This window comes from Pelodiscus sinensis, chromosome 6 (assembly GCF_052426305.1).
Source record: "Pelodiscus sinensis isolate ZL-2025 chromosome 6, ASM5242630v1, whole genome shotgun sequence".
NCBI classification, from domain to species: domain Eukaryota; kingdom Metazoa; phylum Chordata; order Testudines; family Trionychidae; genus Pelodiscus; species Pelodiscus sinensis.
Window position 1 is genome coordinate 30,027,305 of NC_143057.1, and position 18,319 is coordinate 30,045,623.

At 42.3% G+C, this 18,319-nt stretch overlaps 1 protein-coding gene across 1 annotated transcript; it reads right to left on the bottom strand.

Annotated features, from left to right (window-relative positions):
* Positions 1–2,749: 2,749 nt before the first annotated feature.
* On the bottom strand, positions 2,750–18,302 carry CDC37L1 (cell division cycle 37 like 1, HSP90 cochaperone). Its single transcript, XM_075931637.2, has 7 exons — positions 18,150–18,302; positions 15,387–15,668; positions 14,616–14,709; positions 10,205–10,320; positions 9,756–9,878; positions 7,134–7,298; positions 2,750–3,347 (listed from the first exon to the last, which is right to left on the bottom strand). The coding sequence occupies exons 1-7, from the start codon at positions 18,213–18,215 to the stop codon at positions 3,246–3,248; spliced, it is 948 nt and encodes a 315-aa protein (XP_075787752.1). The 5' UTR covers positions 18,216–18,302; the 3' UTR covers positions 2,750–3,245.
* Between the last annotated feature and the right edge of the window lie 17 nt (positions 18,303–18,319).

Genomic DNA, 18,319 nt, shown 5'->3' on the forward strand with positions numbered 1-18,319 from the left:
CTTTTGCCAAAAAGTCAGTATCCTTTTTCTGAAATAGTTACCAGGACTTCTAGAAAAATGGATTTGAGTAAAAGCATCAACATCTTTTCCTTGACATGATGCATTAGGCAAGATCACTTACAAAAAATGATTACAAGTGTTCAAAATTCACATTACAGCAGGTATTACAACTGCTCCTGTTTATCAAACACCTTTCAGTAAGTGTATCAAATGCATGCATATAATATACTTGCTGTGCTATAGAAAAGATGGCTTCAGCTACGTAATATGGATACTAAAATCATGTAGTAAAAGTGGGGTAGATAGAGGCAGAGTAATAAACTGAGAGCTAGTTACAGTTCAAACTCCTTGATTGTACTATTGTGTTATGAGAGTCCCCTCTTTCAAAATGGATCATTGCCATAGGGTATAAATCACACACTGAAAATTTGCAGGTACTAGTATGAATAGTGTTAACTACAGTAACACAATGCAACATTCTGCCCCTATGAAATAATCCAACAAGCATTGGAAAATTGAAATTTTGCTTATAATGAGGATTTTGTACCTCACCTTTCACAAGTCTTGTATGGCTTCACAATACTGTATACTGCAGAAAATTAATCTGTAAAACTTAATCCAAAACCCATTCAGTCAAAGTGGAGAAACTTGGACAGCTGAGTGTGAGCTCTTCAGTACTGGCATTCCAAGAAAAGCATTGGAGGAATATGGAAAGCTTTTCATTTGTTGCAAGTGCAAGGCTGAGGTAGGTACTGTTCAGATACATTATCTTCTAAAGGACTGTGACAAAAAATTTGCAGCCACCAGCCTTTTTGTCTAGAAACACTTCTAGATATCAGAGACTGGAATCCTTGGGACTGTTGCCTTAATGGTCATTATCCACAACATTCCCACAAGGAACCTTGAATTCTATATTTCCGTTTGACGCTAGTATTGCAGGGGGTTCTGGGCCATTTCCAGACAAAAAATGCTCCTCTCCCATCTTCACTGGCCCAAATATGTCTTCACTTTCCATAAGAACCGGATATTGGCTGTCTTATCTTCAATATGACCCGGATGCTTCTTAATCGTAGCAGAAGTGTGTACTGTCCTCCACATTCCTGCAACAACTTCAGGGCTTAGATAGTAGAACAACATGCACCTGGAGATGAAATTTTGGTTCTTTGCACAAGAAAATTTGCAATGTCACAGGATGAACTGCATAGAGTAGATAGTTTTAACTAAAGGGGTTCTGTTACTAGAGCACTGCATGGCATTGGTCTCTAGATTCACAAAAATGAGCCACAGATATCCACAATGACATCCTCAGGTATGGATATAAAGCAGATATCTATGGATTGGGAGGGCTCTGTTACCCCTGCATAGTAAGGTCACTTCTCACTAATAAGAGAAAGATGCCCTCCTGCAATCTTTCCCTCACTGTGTTTCATGGACACCACTCAACTAGAATAGGTTTTATAGTATGGAAGAATATACTTATTCTCTGCAGCTTTTGGTTAGAACCTGCTGGGAGCAGTAACCTTATCTCAGTGAGGCAGTGCTAGAGAGATCACAAGTGTTTATACAGCTATACTAGAGAGAATGTGCCACTGAAGTTGTTTCTGTATCAAACATAGTAGCTGACATATTGTAATGAAGTTCCAGTAAGCATTTCTTAAAGCTTGCTTGTTTTCACCTCTAATTCCCATCCATAAGATTGCTGTAGTACTGGAAAGAAGAAATGCTCTTATAGTTTTCCATAACCAGAATCTGGAGATCAAGGCCCAGACTTTGCTGGCCGCAAGGGGACAAAGGAGGAGCCAGAAAGGAAGCAGTTGCAGCTCTGTTTGTCACTGTATCTGTGCCAATGCTGGACCCTACCTGTGTTAGGACAGGCTAGGGGCCACTCCAAGACAGAAATACCGTCTATAGCTATCACCCAGCAAAGAAGAACCAAATCACAGCAGTTTTTCAAAATGTCAATACTAGTTCTGCACCAGCTTGGGTATTAGGCTCAAGAAATCTGGCAGTTTTCCCACCACTTTGTGTCAATAAAAAGGGTTAGTAAGCAGTAGAGAATGTGAAGCAAGAAGTATAAACTAATACATAGTTTCTTCATTGTCAAATGAGAAAAATATCTAAGCATTTATGCTATGGTCCTAGGGAGGGTCAACCCCACACTGAAATAGCCCAGCTACAATGAGACTGTGTACACAACAGAAGAAAATGGAAAACTATTAGGAAAGCTTAATAGTTTTAGATGCAAAGGCTGTTATGGTTTGCAGAGGGCTCTTAAGATACCTCCCTATGTTTTGTTATGAGTACCAGTTAGCCACTTGGCAATAATCATTAGATTATTTTCCTTTGTAAACTGAGGAAAGCTTGAAATGCCAGAACAAATTAAAGATCAATAGTGTTCATTCAGTGTGTGGCATGCAGGCTCTCTTCATTATTAATAGCGAAGAAGAGAACCAGGTTGCTGTACAATTTTATTCTGAAATTGTCCTCCCTCCCTTAGCCAAATATTCAATCATGCTAGATTCTTGTTATGGAGTCTTAATATTTTTTTAACACTGTTAGAAGAATCAGCTTTTCAGTAACTATGCCTGCTAGAAATGGGTCTCAAAACTCACTCTGAAGCAGTTATACACTTCAAGTTATGTACAGTTTAGAGACAGAGTCCTTTGTCTGAAAGCATGAAGTAAAAATGTAATCCCTGCATTAGAGGTAAAAAACCCACTGCTTTTAATCTGAGCCACCCAGGCCTGCCTAATTGATATCAGCTTTTGATTTATTGCTATTAACATGATAAATTCAGATTTGAAAGCTTACTATGTCAGCAGTATATCATGAGTACAATTATGATCTTTAGTATTCACAGAACAAGACATGTCCATTTCTATAATAGATTCTATAGCAGATTCCACTTAGAATCAACCATTTCTCGTAAACATTGTATGTATGCAGATTTCTTTGTCTGTCTTTGATTCCTAAAATTAAGATTAAAAGGCGAGTTTAGTAGCAGAAAAAACATCCAGTTTCACATTCGGTAACAGATGAGAATCCCTCTCCTAAAAGGGAACCAAAATTCTAGCAGCACATTTTCAAACATGACAAATGTGTTTCTGGATTATTCTCCTTCCAAAAAAACCACCCCCAAACAAAATGCAAAAAATAAAGTGCAGCACCCAGAAAAAATAAGTGTCAAAAAGATAGCCATATTCTTTTCTTTGTAATAAAAGTACTTGGCCTCAGTCTTAAGAATATTATATTGTGTCCATCATTTTGGATTCCTCATCATCTCTCTGTACCAATGAGTTTAAGTTACAAAGACCTGTGTTCACGTAGCTTTGAAGAGAGTCTGAAGTCTGCAACAGAAGAAAACATTAATTCTACACAATACTGAGATTCAAATTTTGCACTTGTCTACTTTCAAGTGACTTACCTAGCTCCCATTAACTGTCTGCATTTCACAGTTAAGAGCACCCCCTTTCTGCATTCCTGCCTCTCCTCAGAGCTGCACTCCCTCCTGCACCACAAGCCCTTTTTAGAACCAGCATCTCAAACTCCTCCCAAATCCCAGCCCTGACACTACCTCCAGAGCCAGCATACATACCCCCCCTTTCTGTACCCTAATCTGCTCCCCAAACCTCACCTAGCTCCCTTGTCTGCATCTCACACTGAAGAAGCAAGTTAGTGTGATGCCTAAGTATCTGCCTTTGACCACTGGTAATGTAGCTCAGTAAAAACATATCCCCTTATCCTTGAAATGTAGGACTGTACTAAGCTTTTATGCAGCTTATATAAAAATTGAGCCTCAAGAGAAATATAATTTTATTCTAAATTAACTCAGATACGGTGAAGCTGAGTACAGGTTCATCTCGATCAAAATGATTTCAAAACTAATGTCTTAATTTTGATCCCTTTCAACTATCCAAGTGGGAAAAAACCCTACGATTTCCTTTCTGTTTAAGACCATTACTGCCAACACCTTTTAAAATCCAAAGCCACCTATACTGAAACCTTAGTGTTTTACAAAGGTATTTTGCAGTTCCCATTCTCCTAGCACAGGCTGGATTTTTTTTAAAAGTTTTGATTACTCCTATGCTCCCCTTAAAGAAAACATTATGCTAATTTTTGCTTGGAAGCTCATTTGCACTTCCTACAATATGAAACACATAACTAAATTATAGAATCAGTTGTATAATAGTGTTTACTCCAGCATAGTTGAAGCAGATGAAATTACTTGCAAGGAGGTTACATATTTAACGCATTAGGGCTATATGATGGGGTGGACCAGATGCTGTGGCCCCCTGCTGGACGCCGTGTGGTCCTGTCTCACATGCTCCAGAAAGGCTATAGAGAAGTCCTCCACGCTGGGTAAAGTGGCTGCAAGGGGAATGCAGCCAATCAGGGAATAGTATGGCCCTGTAAAAGGAGCTGCAAAGCACAACATCAGCTAGTGGCAGTGTGGAGCTCAAGGGGTGCAGACTGGGTGACAGTCTGGCAGATAGCACAGTGACACCGCGGACAACTCCCTATGAAGAACGGTAGTGAGCAGGGATGGCCGCTCACTGCCCCTGAGGAGGGAAAACCCTCTCTGAGCCTGGATGGGCTGAGCTAGAGCCTGCCCCTTTAAGTCTGCAGCAGCGTGGGGGAGGGGCAGGAAGTATAAAAGCTAGGCCAGAGGCTCAGTAGGGGCCAAGTTGTTGGAGGGAGCCACAGCCTACCATGAGAAGGCTGAGGAGCCTCCTGAGGCGGACGACTGGCCTGGGCTACCAGGCGCCAGCTCAAAGAAGGAGACCCTTTTCTCCCTACATCTAGATTGGGACCATACAGACCCTGGGGACCCGCCCGGGGGAACAGGTACAACCAGAGGCGGAGTCTCGAAGTGGCCCAGGGAAAGCAACAGATGATCAAGCAGATCTAATCACCCTTTAAGCTGAGTCAGTGGGCTTTGGTGTAGTTCCCTTGCTGACCCCAGTGGCTGCGAGGCTGCCACTACTAGGGTCCTTGGCCGGGACATGGTGAAGTAGGGAGGGCCCACGTCCGCCCCTGCCATCCCTGCATTTGAGTGGCAGTCTCCTCCTTTCCACTTGTGCTGCAGAAACTGTTTGCTTGCCTGCCTGCCTTGCCCTGAACTGGGCCCCGGGCTGCCATTTTGACTGTGGGGACTTGTTTGTTTGTTGGCACATCTTCCTGCCCTGGTCTTAAAGGGGCCGCCAGGATGTACAGGCCTGAGCACCAGGCAGGGACTCAGGACCTAACAAGAACTTACGGCAGACTGGTGGATTATGCCAGGTCTTGGAGATAAATCCCTGAGGTAATGGCAAAGTTGCTGCTGCCAGGAAGAGAAGCCTTGGGGCACCACTCTTTTCTGTAGAGTGTGTGTGGGGGGAGGGAAAGGGGGAGAAGGGAAGGGAGAAACAGACTTGAGACACTACAGAGGGCACCGAGATGGACTCCCACTACAAGTATACCCTGGAAGGGATCTGATTTGCGCACAGGGTGGACTGAGCTGTATAACCGTGGTCCTCAACGTGGTGCCCGCGGGCACCATGGCACCCGCAGGGGCATTTGTGTGCCCCACATAAATCAGGGCTGGCCCAAGCCATTTTTGTGATCCCGGGCACGCAGTGACTGCGTGGCTCCACTCCCGGGAGCCTGGCAGCCTCAAAAGGTTGGGGACCACTGTTATACATCAATGGTGCACAATAATTTTTGAACAGGGGCACTTGAAAAATTTCTGAAGTGGTTGAGGGATGTCCCAGAAAGGGCAAAGCCTCAGGCAGAAAAGGCAGAGCCTTTAAACAGCAGGAGTTGAAAGGGCTTGCGCCTCCCTGACATCACGTTAGTAGGGGGCAGGAGCTGTAAGCCCTTTCAATTTCTGCTATTTAAAGGGCTCACTGCTTTCATGTTGCCTGGGAGCCGGCACTCTAGAACCCTTTCAACTCCTTCTATTTAAAAGGCTCATGCCTTCCCCAAGGCTGTTGCCTGACAGCTATGAGGAAGACACAAGTCCTTTAAATAGAAGCAGTTGAAAGGGCTAGCAAGTCACTGGCTCCCAGACAACATGCTACTGTAGGGACAGTAGCTGTGAGCCCTTTCAGTTGCTTCTATTTGAAGAGCTTGCACCTGTTGGATGGCTGCCAGGCAACACAACTGCCTAGCAGGCGTGAGCCCTTTAAATAGAAGCATTTAAAAGAGCTCACACATCTCTGGCTCTCAGGCAATGCGCGAGGAGGCGGGGTCTAGAATTGCCACATGGGCCGTATCAGGCCTGCTGAGAGGCTTTTGCTCACCCCTGTTCTACATCTACAATTGTTAATGATATTTATATCAATGACATTGAAGCACTGCAAGATCCTGAAGTGCCTTCTGAATCAAAGTATAATTTTCGTGTTGTCGCTGTGGGCAGCACATCTACATGTAGGCTATGTCTACGCTCACGGCTTCTTGCGTGAGTAATATGCGAATGAGGCTAAGCATGGAATATCGCTGAGCCTCATTTGCATACCTAATGAGCCACCATTTTTTTCAGAAGAGGCTCTTGCGCAAGAAGGAGCGTCTACACTGCCCCTTCTTGCATGAGAAAAACCGTCTTGCACAATGCCATTCTTCCTGAAAAATAATAGGTGTAACGGCATTGTGCAAGAGTTTTTCTTGCGCAAGAAGGGGCAGTGTAGACTCTCCTTCTCACACAAGAGCCTCTTCTGAAAAAAAAATGGTGGCTCATTAGGTATGCAAATGAAGCTTGGCGATATTCCACACTTAGCCTCATTTGCATGTTACTCATGCAAGAAGCCACGAGTGCAGACATAGCCGTAGTGTCTAAGATACAGTTTTCTATACAGTAGGTTCTGTATACGCTTACGTGCTTCAAGAAACCATGCACTCTGCAGTGCTGTACTACTACTGGCTTGGTGAGTATCAGTATACTATTTTGTATTTTTGATTAAGTAGTACTTCCTCATTCTCTCAACATGGCATGTAACAGATGTTTTACAGTATGTAACTTCACTCCCATCTAGTAGTTTACTCCATAAGTAGTCTTATTTGACATTAAAAGTTACTACTTTACATGAGCAAACATGGCAGACTCTGCTCCTAAAACACCTACATGATTTCTGGAAATGGATTTGCTGAGAACCTACCTGTGGCAAAAACTCCAACATTCCAAAGGAGCTGAGACCAGTATTGGCAATGGGATTCTGAACGGACATAGCCTGAAAGCTCTGTGATTGAGAACAGATTTTCACTCTTGATTTGAATGCTTCGAGTTCATTTCTAAAAGCCTCCAAGTAACCTTCTTCTTCTGCCTGTATGAAGAAAAGGTTGTCAATTAAGTACTTCTCTAAACTCAAATTTAGAGATAAAACTTCGTCTATATAAATATACAAATTACTGAGGAAAAAAGCTACACAATGAAAATGAAACAGCCCCTTCTCCCCATGCTCCCCTCCCCACCCCCACCACATTTTAGATGAAAACACTGTAGACAAACCAATAACAGCTTTGTGAAAAATCAGGAGAAAATTTAGGTGGCTTTTCTGATTTTTATTTGAACTGTGGTTAAAATATTTTTGGCTGGGATAATGAGAAAAGGATAATTTCTTGCATCTGAGGAGCTGTGAAGAGATGCTAATTTTAACCCATTTCATCTTAAAAGCTGAAAGGACAGGGGATACTCAGTAGCGGACTCTCTTCAGAAGCAAGTCAATGCTATTTAAAGCAAGGACCCCCATTAGCTGACAATGCATTCTCTAGCAAGTGAATCTGGCAGTATGAACCATCAAAGTACTTGAAAGATCTTCAGATTCTTTCATAGCAGTGGACAAATTCAAGCCCAGTGAACACAAGACATCCTTTGATTTGAGGCAATCCAGTCAGAAACAGTACAAACTGCTGAAATGGGTATAGAGGTGCATTGTAGTGCAGTCATTCTCAAATTTTTTTGGCCCACCCCACTCAATGCAATCCTTTCAGTGGACCACCAATCACCCCTGATAACAAAATGCCTTGCTTATCTCTAAATACCTTAAATAGTAATTTATTCACTTTAGGCTACTGGAGCTATAACAAAGAAAGGAAATATTTCGGAAGAAAGGAAATATTAATCAAAATAATTAGATTAAGCACTTTAACTTTAACTTTCATTTAAGTTTACCAAACTTTGTATTAAATAAACTCAAATATTTCTATTCAAAACAAAACGTTTTAACATTGTCTTTATGGCAGAGGTGGAGAATCATTTTTGAGTTGGGGCCCACTGATTCACAGAAAAACCAGTTGGGCGGGCACACAAAAGTGAGAGGAAACCTCCTCCCCAAAACCAACCCCAACCCTCACTGATGTGGACCCCAAATGAGATACCCCATGGGGCTGAAGTGGGGAGGGGAGAGAGGAACACGATTCAGGACTTTCCCCAGGCCAAATTAACTCTTTGGGTGTCCCAGGGTTTGTAGATTTTGTGAGCCCCCTAGGTTCTGGCATGAAGCCAAAAATGAGGGAGTGTGGGAAGAGGCTGCCAGGGAGTGGGAGAGGAATAGGGTTGCAAGAAGGGGCGAGGGTGTGGAGTCTGGCTGGGAGGGAAGGAGGGTGTAGTAGTGGGTTGGCGGGAGGGTGTTTGGCCATAGGAAGAGTGCAGGAACAGGGGAAGGTGCAGGAGCAGGCAGGGGAAGGGTATCTGGCCAGGAGGGAGGGTGCTGGAGCGAGGGAGGATGCAGGAGCAGGCTGACGGTATGGAGTCTAGACATAAGGAGAATGGGTGGAAGCTTACCTGGCTACACGCCCCCCACCACTCCCAGGCACGTGTCCCAGGCAAGGCATCCCGCTGCTCCCACTGGCTGTGATTCTGGCCAATGGGAGCAGTGGGGAAACTCTCCAGGCAGCAAGTCCATGCACTGCTGTTCCCCCAGCCAGGGGGAGGGGAAGCAGCAGTGCACAGAGCCACTTGCTCTCCCCACGAGCTGGCTCTAGTGATGAGGCTCAGGGTTTTCTTCTCCTCTGCGTTCCCAGCAGGAAGCAAGAACTGGTGCTCCAACCTCGCAGTGAGGTGAAGGGGTCAAGCAAGGCTGGAGTGCAAACACAGGCTCCCCACTTTGGGGGAGGGGAGGGGAGAGGGAGAGAAAGGATGCTTATTAGTTGTGATTAAGAAATCACCTTGCCTGCTTAGCAATTCTTGTTTAATTTTTTTTGTAAAATGTACAGTTTAAACATGGGTATTGCAGTTAAACTTTATTAATTTCAAATGTCTTATTAAAGATGGAGTTCTTGAATTTTTACAGTGTTAGGTGTGTTTCAACATCAGTTCATACTTCAAGAACTCCATCTTTAGTGTTCTAGAACACTTCACAGATACTTAGTGTCTGCTTTTATAGCTAGAGCAGAAAAATATTGATTTTGCAAGAGCTATCCTCTTTCAGAGAGTAAGATACCAGAGGAAATGGGAGACAGTTTTCATCAACCTGTATCACTTGTGCATGTAAGATGTTACATGATCATATATGAAGTATACATTAATGTTATGTTTAGTTCCCTTTTGGGCACACCTAACAACACAACTAAATTCACAGGACTTCCATTCTCGTGGTTACAGACCATTTATTGCACAAAAGACTGCCAACAACTCAACCTTTCCCTTAGAGCCTGTGGCCATTCGCTTAGCACTTTTTTAGCTTGCAGCTGTCACTAAGAAATCTTAGCTGTTCTTGCACACTGTTGCCTCACAGATGCTGCAAGAGCTTCACTAGCATTAAAATAAAACCATGACTTACTTTTGCTCTTTGAAAAAATAGACGAAAACATCCTCGAGGATCCACATTACAACTTTTGGCCATTTCTAGAATAAACTGCATTACAACTGCTTGGTGTGCTACTTGTTCCATCAAAGCTCTTTTCTGGAAACAAAAGTGTAAGTCACATTTTTAAAGAGACTAAGTATGCAACTAAGATTTAAAATGTGTTTTACTTTTATGATTACCAGTTCTGACATCTTACAGATTTAAACTGAAAGTGGAAGAGTGGGGGGAGATGCAACTACTGAAGAACAGTTATTATGGAAGCTCTTCCAGTAAGCTGAAAATGGGGGCGGGGGGGGGAGGGGGGGAAGGAAAGAGATAGAGAAATCATTTACTGTGATCTATCTGGATAGTCTTTCTGTAGCATAAAAGGGGAAAATGTGTACCTTATTCAGATTCAAAGTAATTTAAGATTTGCCTATTACCTGTTCAGCTTCTAGGTGAAAACACCACAAAATGAGATATTTAGCAGTTTCTTCACATACAAGGTATGGATGGTCAGACAAAAATCTCTGGCTATCATCCCATCTGCTTAGCATGCCTGGTGAAAAGGAATTAGATAGCCAAGTGTTACCATTAGCGTAGATTTTGTTTATGGTATTGAATAGTAATGGAGATCAGACAGTTATTGGATCCAGTAATGAGCTATGGAGCTTTAGAGGTTTACACTGCAGATCTTACAGCAGCACAGCTGTACAGTAGTGCGGCTACAGCAGTAACGTCTCATGTAGCCACTCCTCTCTCAACAGCATAATTAAACCAGCCTTAACAAGTGGTGGTAGTTTTGTTGGCAAGAGAACATCTCCCTCTCACAGTGTTAGCCTCACTGGCACTTTTGTCAGTCAAACTTTTGTCAGTTAGTGGCATTTAAAAAACACTCTGAGAACAAAAGTGCTAGTGTAGACATAAGCTTAGTAAATGTCACCTTTATGTTTATAGCCAGGTTTATCATGCATGGAGTGGTAATGGCAAGTTCATTAAAGACTCACACTTTCACTTGTAAATGTGGTATCTTACAGGATTAAGGCTATATGGCTAGAGAAGCTTGTACTGTCCTCTTCTGTGTCTCTTCAGTGGCTAGATTACTTCAGCCTGTCAACTGCTAATACAGCAGGAGAATTAAAGACAACAATACATTTTCTCCATAATTTTCCTGCATAATGCACATAGTTCAGCTAAGCTCAACATGATCCAAGGATGTATTAGGCTCATGAGCTGAATTTCTGCAACAGTCAGAAGTCCGTCTGTTCTAAGGATGTTAAGGAAGAATCGACTAGTCGCTTCCCCCCACCCTTGCTGCCTCTATCAAATAGAGGCAGCAAAGGGGGGTGGATAAGGGGTACTTCAAAGCGGCAATGCTGCACAGAGCCTGGCATCTCAAAGCAGCAGTGCTGCATGGAACCCCCAGAGTCAACTGGGGACTCCCCAGCTGATCCCGGGCTCCAAGTGGCATTTCAAAGCAGCAGTGCTGCATGGAGCCTGGGGTCAGTGCGACTTCCCACTGGCCCTGGGCTACATGCAGAGTTCCAACTTTGAAATACAAAAGAACCCCCGTTGGGGCTCTTGTACATTTCAAAGGATGAATGCCGAAGTGCCTATCGACTACTTGAGTAGTCAACGGAAATTCCATTGACTAGTACAGTAATCTATATTTAACATCCTTAGTCTGTTCCCATGTTATTTAATACAGCGGCTGTTATTACAGGCCCCTGGATACCTGTGGACCCCTTTTTGGTGGGCTGCAGAGCGCTACCTGGCTAAACACATGGTGCTGGCTATTAAAAAAATGTATACTATACAATCAGGTACAATTACTCTACCTCTCACTTCTAGGTAGGATGTTAAAAATACAGAGACCAAATACAAACGGACCAAAGTGTAAAATAGTATACTCCCCCTGGTTCAATCAAGTTGTATTGCTTGTGATTGCCCTAAACAAAGTGGAAAAGCTGTATTAAACATCTTTAAAACCAAAACCGCAAGTGAAGTCAGAATACTAAAAAAAGTTGAAAATTCTCATGAAGTCCACACAGTTAAAAAAATATATATTTTGTTTATCTTAAGAAATTATGCTATTACAAAACAATTAAGTATTGAGTCTACACAGAGGTCAGTCTGAAAACGGATTTGGTACTTTGCATTCCATCCAGAAAGCTAAGAAGATGCATTATTTCCACTAAAATGATTACTGGGGGAAGAATTAGCATTTTTCCTGTGTGGTCCTCCTTGTACTTCAGTTATTTCAGTAACAAGGATGCAGATCAGTCACTTCTGTTGGCATATACTGAGACTGCCTCTTGCATTACTTCACATTTACAAGATTTGTTCTGAAGCCAAGAGAGCTCAAAACCATTTTATTTTATTTAAATATAAGATCTTAAAAAAAAAAAAAAAAAAAAAAGCGCCAGTATGGCATATGAAGTGCCAATTCAATTTGACTCCTGGTTGGATGGGATTGTTTCCATTAGGGATGTTAAAAAGTTGGTTAAATAGATAACCATGTAACCACTGAAAATCTCAGTGGTGACACGCTGCAGGTTTTGCAGTAATAAGCTTTATACTGGAGAGTCTGCAGCGAAGCCTCCCCAGTAGCAGAGCTGCCAGTCTTGCTCTTGGGGAGGTTGCTTCCCTGCCACAGTGATGCCGCCTGCCTGGCTCCCAGGGAAGAGGCTTCGGTGCCCTGTTGGAGCAAAGTAGCCTCCCAGGGAACCCACTGACTGTAACCGATGCCATTAACTAATAAGCATCAGCTACTGGTTAAACGGTCAGCCTGTCACATTCCTAACATAAGAACGGGCCATACTAGGTCATACCAAATGTCCATCTAGTTCAGTATCCTGTCAGCTGACAGTGGCCAATGCCAGATGCCCCAAAGGGAGTTAGCACAACAGGTAATCATCATGTGATCCCTTTCCTGTCATCCATTTACAGACAAACAGAGGCTAAGGACACCATTCCTATCCGTCCTGGCTAATAGCCATTGATGGACCTAACTTCCATGAATTTATCCAGTTCTTTTTTGAACCCTGTTAAAGTCCTAGTCTTCACAACATCCTCTGGCAAGTAGTTCTGCAAGTTGACTGTGTGCTTGGTGAAGAAAAACTTCCTTTTCTTTGTTTTAAACCTGATACCTATTAATTTCATATGGTGACCCTTAGTTATTATGTTATGGGAACAAGTAAATAACTTTTCCTTCTTTACTTTTTTCACACCAATCATGATTGTATGTACCTCTATTATATCCCCCTTTAGTCTCCCCTTTTCTAAGCTACAAAGTCCAAGTCTTTTTAATCTCTCTTAATATGGGATCAATTCCAAACCCCTAATCATTTTTGTTGCCCTTCTCTGAATCTTTTCCAATGCCAATGTATCTTTTTAGAGATGAGGCGAACACATCTGTACTCAGTATTCAAGATGTGGGCGTACCATGGTTTTATATAGAGGCAATAAGATATTCTCTATCCCTTTTGTAATGATTCTTCTGTTTGCTTTTTTGACTCCCACAGCACATTGAGTGGATGTTTACAGAGAGCTCTCCACAATGACTGCCAGATCTATCTCTTGAGTAGTTGTAACTAAATTAGTCCCTACAATATTTCCAAGTTTCCATGAGGTACTCAACAGCTCCTAATCAGTTATGCCACTAAACGTACAGGAGCCAATGACTCAAAACAATGGAACACAAACAAGATAATCAAGATTTCAGAACAGTATGACAACACATGGCATTTGACTGTAGTGGTGTTCATCACATTTCAACTATAATTAAAGTGACACCTAGTAGACAGTCTAATACATTTGGATAAACTATTCTATACCTGGCTTACTATTACTAGATGGTTGACTAAATATTTTCAGTAGTAAATACATCATGCCTATTAAAGCTATTCCTTTTGTGGCTTAAATGGCAAAGATGCGTATTAAATTCTTTACATCTTTGAACACCGGACTTTAAAAAGACTCTCAATGTCCAGTAAATAGTACTTGCTCTGAAGCACAAATACATGGTACGGGGGTAAGAAGGTTTCTGCAGAATTTAAGCTGATGCAGCATTTTCTTTCAGATTCTGCAAATAAGGCCATAATTTCTAATACTGCTCATCTCTTTTCCCAAGCAGCAGTCTAGGCAGGAACTAGAGCTAGTCACAGAAAGGATTCTAAAAGAGGATAGGATAAGCATAACAGAACCACTGACCCGCCAGACTACAAGGACAGTAACCTAGTGGAAGAGAAATCTTCACACCTTCTGTCCTAGCAGTGGTGCTCCTTCCACCTTTTGTTTGCAACTAAGCATAGTTCAAGATCTGTATTTTTTTAAAAAGTCTTTTTCCCCATAACTGAAATTCTCTTTAATCTGTTGTTACTTTGTGTTCAGTCACCAAACAAAGCTGAATCTACAAGAGATTTTAATACCTGAACTAAAATATTACAACTGTAGCTCCTTAGCTGCCATTTCCATGGAAGGATATACTTTTGATAACTACTGAGAAAATGCTTTGCTTTAAATAGCAGAACAGTAAATTCTGAAGTATCTCTCTTCATGAAGTGTCAGAAAGTAAATAAAACCCTTTCTTTTGCATGCCCAGCATTAAAAGAGTGTTTATCTAAAAAGCACAATTGACTTTAGGACTTAAAACTTCCACAGCATGCAGCCTCTTACTTGGAAAGGACTATTTTGTTATGACTATCAAAGAAAATCACAAACCCTGATATATCAGAAATCTGAACTCTGCAAGCCAGATGCTTCATTTTTAAGTGCTCATTTTATAAAACAATAGTACCTAACATAACGCATAAAAAGCTAAAACTACAAAATGCTGGAAAAAGTGGTACTTACCAAAATGTCTAATTTTTTGTTCATGTTTCTGCATGAATGATTTGGATTTGTCTTCATCTTCTATTTCTTTTATTTTATTTTGGTTAATAAAACTCTGTGGGGGGGAGAGAGAAAGCTTACTCATAAAATCCCTTTCCATGCAATTTTAAACAATGTCATTATGGGGACATCATTTTGTTTTATTTCCATTTTAAAGTTATGCTTCTAGTACAGGCCCAAAGCCTGCAAAACACAGACACATACATGACATGGAGTCTGGGAAACTTTTTACTGTTAACACAGATTTAAAAAAAAAAAAAAAAAAAAAGACTCATTTTAATATCTGGCCCTGGATTACAGCTTGGAATAGCATTGTCCTCTACCAAAGAGATTCTAACATGACAGGTAGCAAGGTATTGAGTCTTTCAAAGACTCTGAGAAATACCTATTTGTGTCTTATGTATAAGTTCACTATCAAACTTAAGATGACCAAGGTAGTATTTGATCATTTGGAGATAACTGCTGTTTTGGGACAATACAATTTTAGATCTCTGCTAGCAGCACAGAAACATTTCTATGTTTTGATGTCAGTGCAAGACCTACTTTTTGGTAGATTTTACTAAAATAAATGAAAGGATACTCATACAGCACACAATCTTGTCATATGGACTGTTCTGGATAAAAGGAGACACTCACAATATTAGTGACAAGTGCCATATAAAGAACTTGATTTGTCTAATAGTTCTATCCCCTGTTTTTACCTGGGTTTATGTACGTTGATATGGTTCATACCTTATTAAATACGTCCTTGCTAACAGAATCCATGTTCCATAGATTTTGTGTTTCCCTCTGTATTAGCGCCTCTTCTTTCTGTCTCCATTCTTCCTCCCTTTGTCTCAATTCTGAAGCATCAGTCTGTGCTTTGGCATGTTCCTGGTCAAGGGACTCTGAGTTATGTAGTGCTAAACTACCAAGTTTCTGCTGGGCCTCTGCTAGATTCCATTTGCATTCCACAGAGCTCTTCACAAATTCCTTTTGTTTTTGGCAAGCCAATTCAATCCCATGGCCATATATCTGTATGATGGGAGGGAATCAGATTTGTTTATTTGGAGAAGTGGAGAGAATTTAGGTAGCACAAGCAAACAGATATGGTGAGTTGCAATAGAATTCTGAATTGTGAAAAGTGAGGTTAAATTCTAAACAGAGACTAGAATTGATATTATACATACAGTTGGATGCTTATTTCAATATTTTCCACATTAAATCAGTACTGTTTACATGTAAAATACATCTGTAATAACTCCTAGCTATGCAGATCCAGGGATCATATATCACCAGTCAAAGCTTCTCTAACCAAACTGCAGAAGACATTTTTATGATGAAGTGTGGGCGAAAATAGGATCCAGCTGGCTCTCTCTTAGTTTTGCTGGTTCTGCACAATTAACAATAGCCAAACACCAGAATTAACTCTAAATACAAATGTCTGTAATAAGAAAGTAGCAGTTTTATAATGTACGACCATAACTAGACTATTGTTTAAATTCCAAACCAATTAATGTATTTTACTTGAAAGCACCCTCTGGAAAGGACAGATATGTAGAAAAATAACAGTTCTCATGTAAACTAGCAGGTATTTTAGCAGTTTTAAACGCCTCTTCACACAGCCACCCAGAAAAATATAAATTTCCAAATATCTATTCACAGTTTCTCATGCTTATTTTGAGCTGTGAATTATGGTAGATCTCCACCAAAATAAATAAGAAAGAAACAAGCCACAACTCACAGAAACTTAATGAAGACTCAAAAATGAAGAGAATGTCTTGAAAGTATTTCAAGGAGTTAGCTATACTGCCTTTATAGGATTTCCAGCCTGTTTGTTCCAAACCCATACTATATCTACCAGGGATGTTAAAATGTAATTAAGTAACTGTGTAGCCACTGAAGTTTTCAGCAGTTACACGTGAGGCTGCAGTCGTCTCCTGCCTGCCACCCCACGCTGTATCAGAGACATCAGTGCTGGCTCTCCTTGCATATCAGGAGCCTCTGAACTGGCATTCATGCTAAAATTCGACACTCTCCGCACGGGACTTAACAAAGACCCCAGCTATCTTACCCATTACAAAGATAGCTTCCCCCATTATCACCTCTAATTCTATTAACTCACAGACATCTCCCCTTCCCCACCTCTAATATCATTAACTCACTGGCATTCACCTCCTCCCCCCCATCCCCCTTCTGTTCTGTAATGTGATTTGTCCTTTTCATGTGTGTTCATTTTTTTTAAATTGTATCCTTTGGTATATATGGTTGTGACTATTTTCTTCCATTATTTGATTTGAGGAAGTGGGTCTGGCCCACGAAAGCTCATCATCTAATAAACCAGGCATGTCCAAAGTCCGGCCCGCGGGCCAATTGCGGCCCGTGTTCCGGTTTAATACAGCCCCCCAGGTAATTTGGCAATATCTATCTTTTATGGCCCCCAACGAATCCATATGTATTGAGATGAATACATTGTAAAATCTCAGTTACTGTCAGTTGGTCTAAATCAGTTATAAATATATTTGGACACAACATGTATACTTGGTGTTATGTTCCTGTTCATATTTTTTTAACTTAAAAGTTGACAGACAACCTTTATTACCAATAATATGTAATGTACTTTACAATGTTCCTGACATATTTCAGCTTCCTGGATTTTTTTTTCATCTGGCCTTCAGATATGAAAGGCAGAGTGATTTAACACCTGTTTAGATTTGTCATCCATGTGATGAAATGAAAAGTATGCCGTTTGCAATAAACTTTGCACAAAATAGTTAATTTGCATTTAATTTTAATGGTTCAAAGAATGTCAGGCAAAATGGTCGGCACTCACGCATGTTCACTTCATCAAATCTGGCCCTCTTTGAAAAAAGTTTGGACACCCCTGTAATAAACCATCTTGTTAGTCTTTCAAGTGCAACGTAGACCTGTATTTTGTTTCAGGAGGCTACATGTAACAGTGAACGTTAACCAATGAGCGAGGGCTCATCAGTCAACTGTTTATACAGTTACACTTTCACATCCCTAATACTTAGTCATTGACGTTTTTCCATCAGCTCGGTGGTTTGACAGGTGACATACAAACAACCGTGCCGCACATCACTTCCCTTCGTCAGCACGGAGAACGGGAAGAGGCGGACACACACGCAAGTGCCGGCCCGGCGAGGGCGGACAGACCCAGCCTGGCAGGCGGGCGGACGCGCGCTGTGGACCCCTGCCCTTGCAGGAAACACGGTTCAGCTCAAGCCACGCGTGGCGGCGTCTCTTCGAGGCAGACTTTGCACTTGGCTCCCAGGGGGCTTCACTTCACTCTGGCCGGCCTCGGGTCCCAGGCACAGCGCAGCCGGAGACCCGTCGGGCAGGGTCTAACGGGGGGGGGGGGGCAGATGCTGGGGCAGGCCCCTGGGGCTCTGCGCGTTCTGCCACCGGCGCTGGAAGCGAGGCGGAGCCGGGCAGGCGGTTGGGCTCCGTGCTGCTAGGACCGGGGCAGGCCGAGTCACGACCACGCGGACGTACCTCCGGCTCCGGCTCCTGCCCCTCCGCTGCGCGGAGACCCCGGGAGCGCGGCGGCCACAGCGCCATCCCCACCGCAGCCCCGGCTCGATCGGCCCCTGCCGTCGCCCAGGCCCGTTACCAGCCTGGCCGGAAATCAGGACTAACGTCACTTCCGGCAACAGACGCGCCGG

Bases quoted from the DNA above. Each gene is read 5' to 3' on its own strand.
- CDC37L1 (XM_075931637.2), bottom strand. From the start codon at position 18,215: ATGGCGCTGTGGCCGCCGCGCTCCCGGGGTCTCCGCGCAGCGGAGGGG. The intron at 10,321-14,615 runs GTAAGTACCACT...CCTTTTCACCAG, and splicing joins ACAAAAAATTAGACATTTTG to GCATGCTAAGCAGATGGGAT. The intron at 7,299-9,755 runs GTAAGTCATGGT...TTCTTCATACAG, and splicing joins TATTTTTTCAAAGAGCAAAA to GCAGAAGAAGAAGGTTACTT.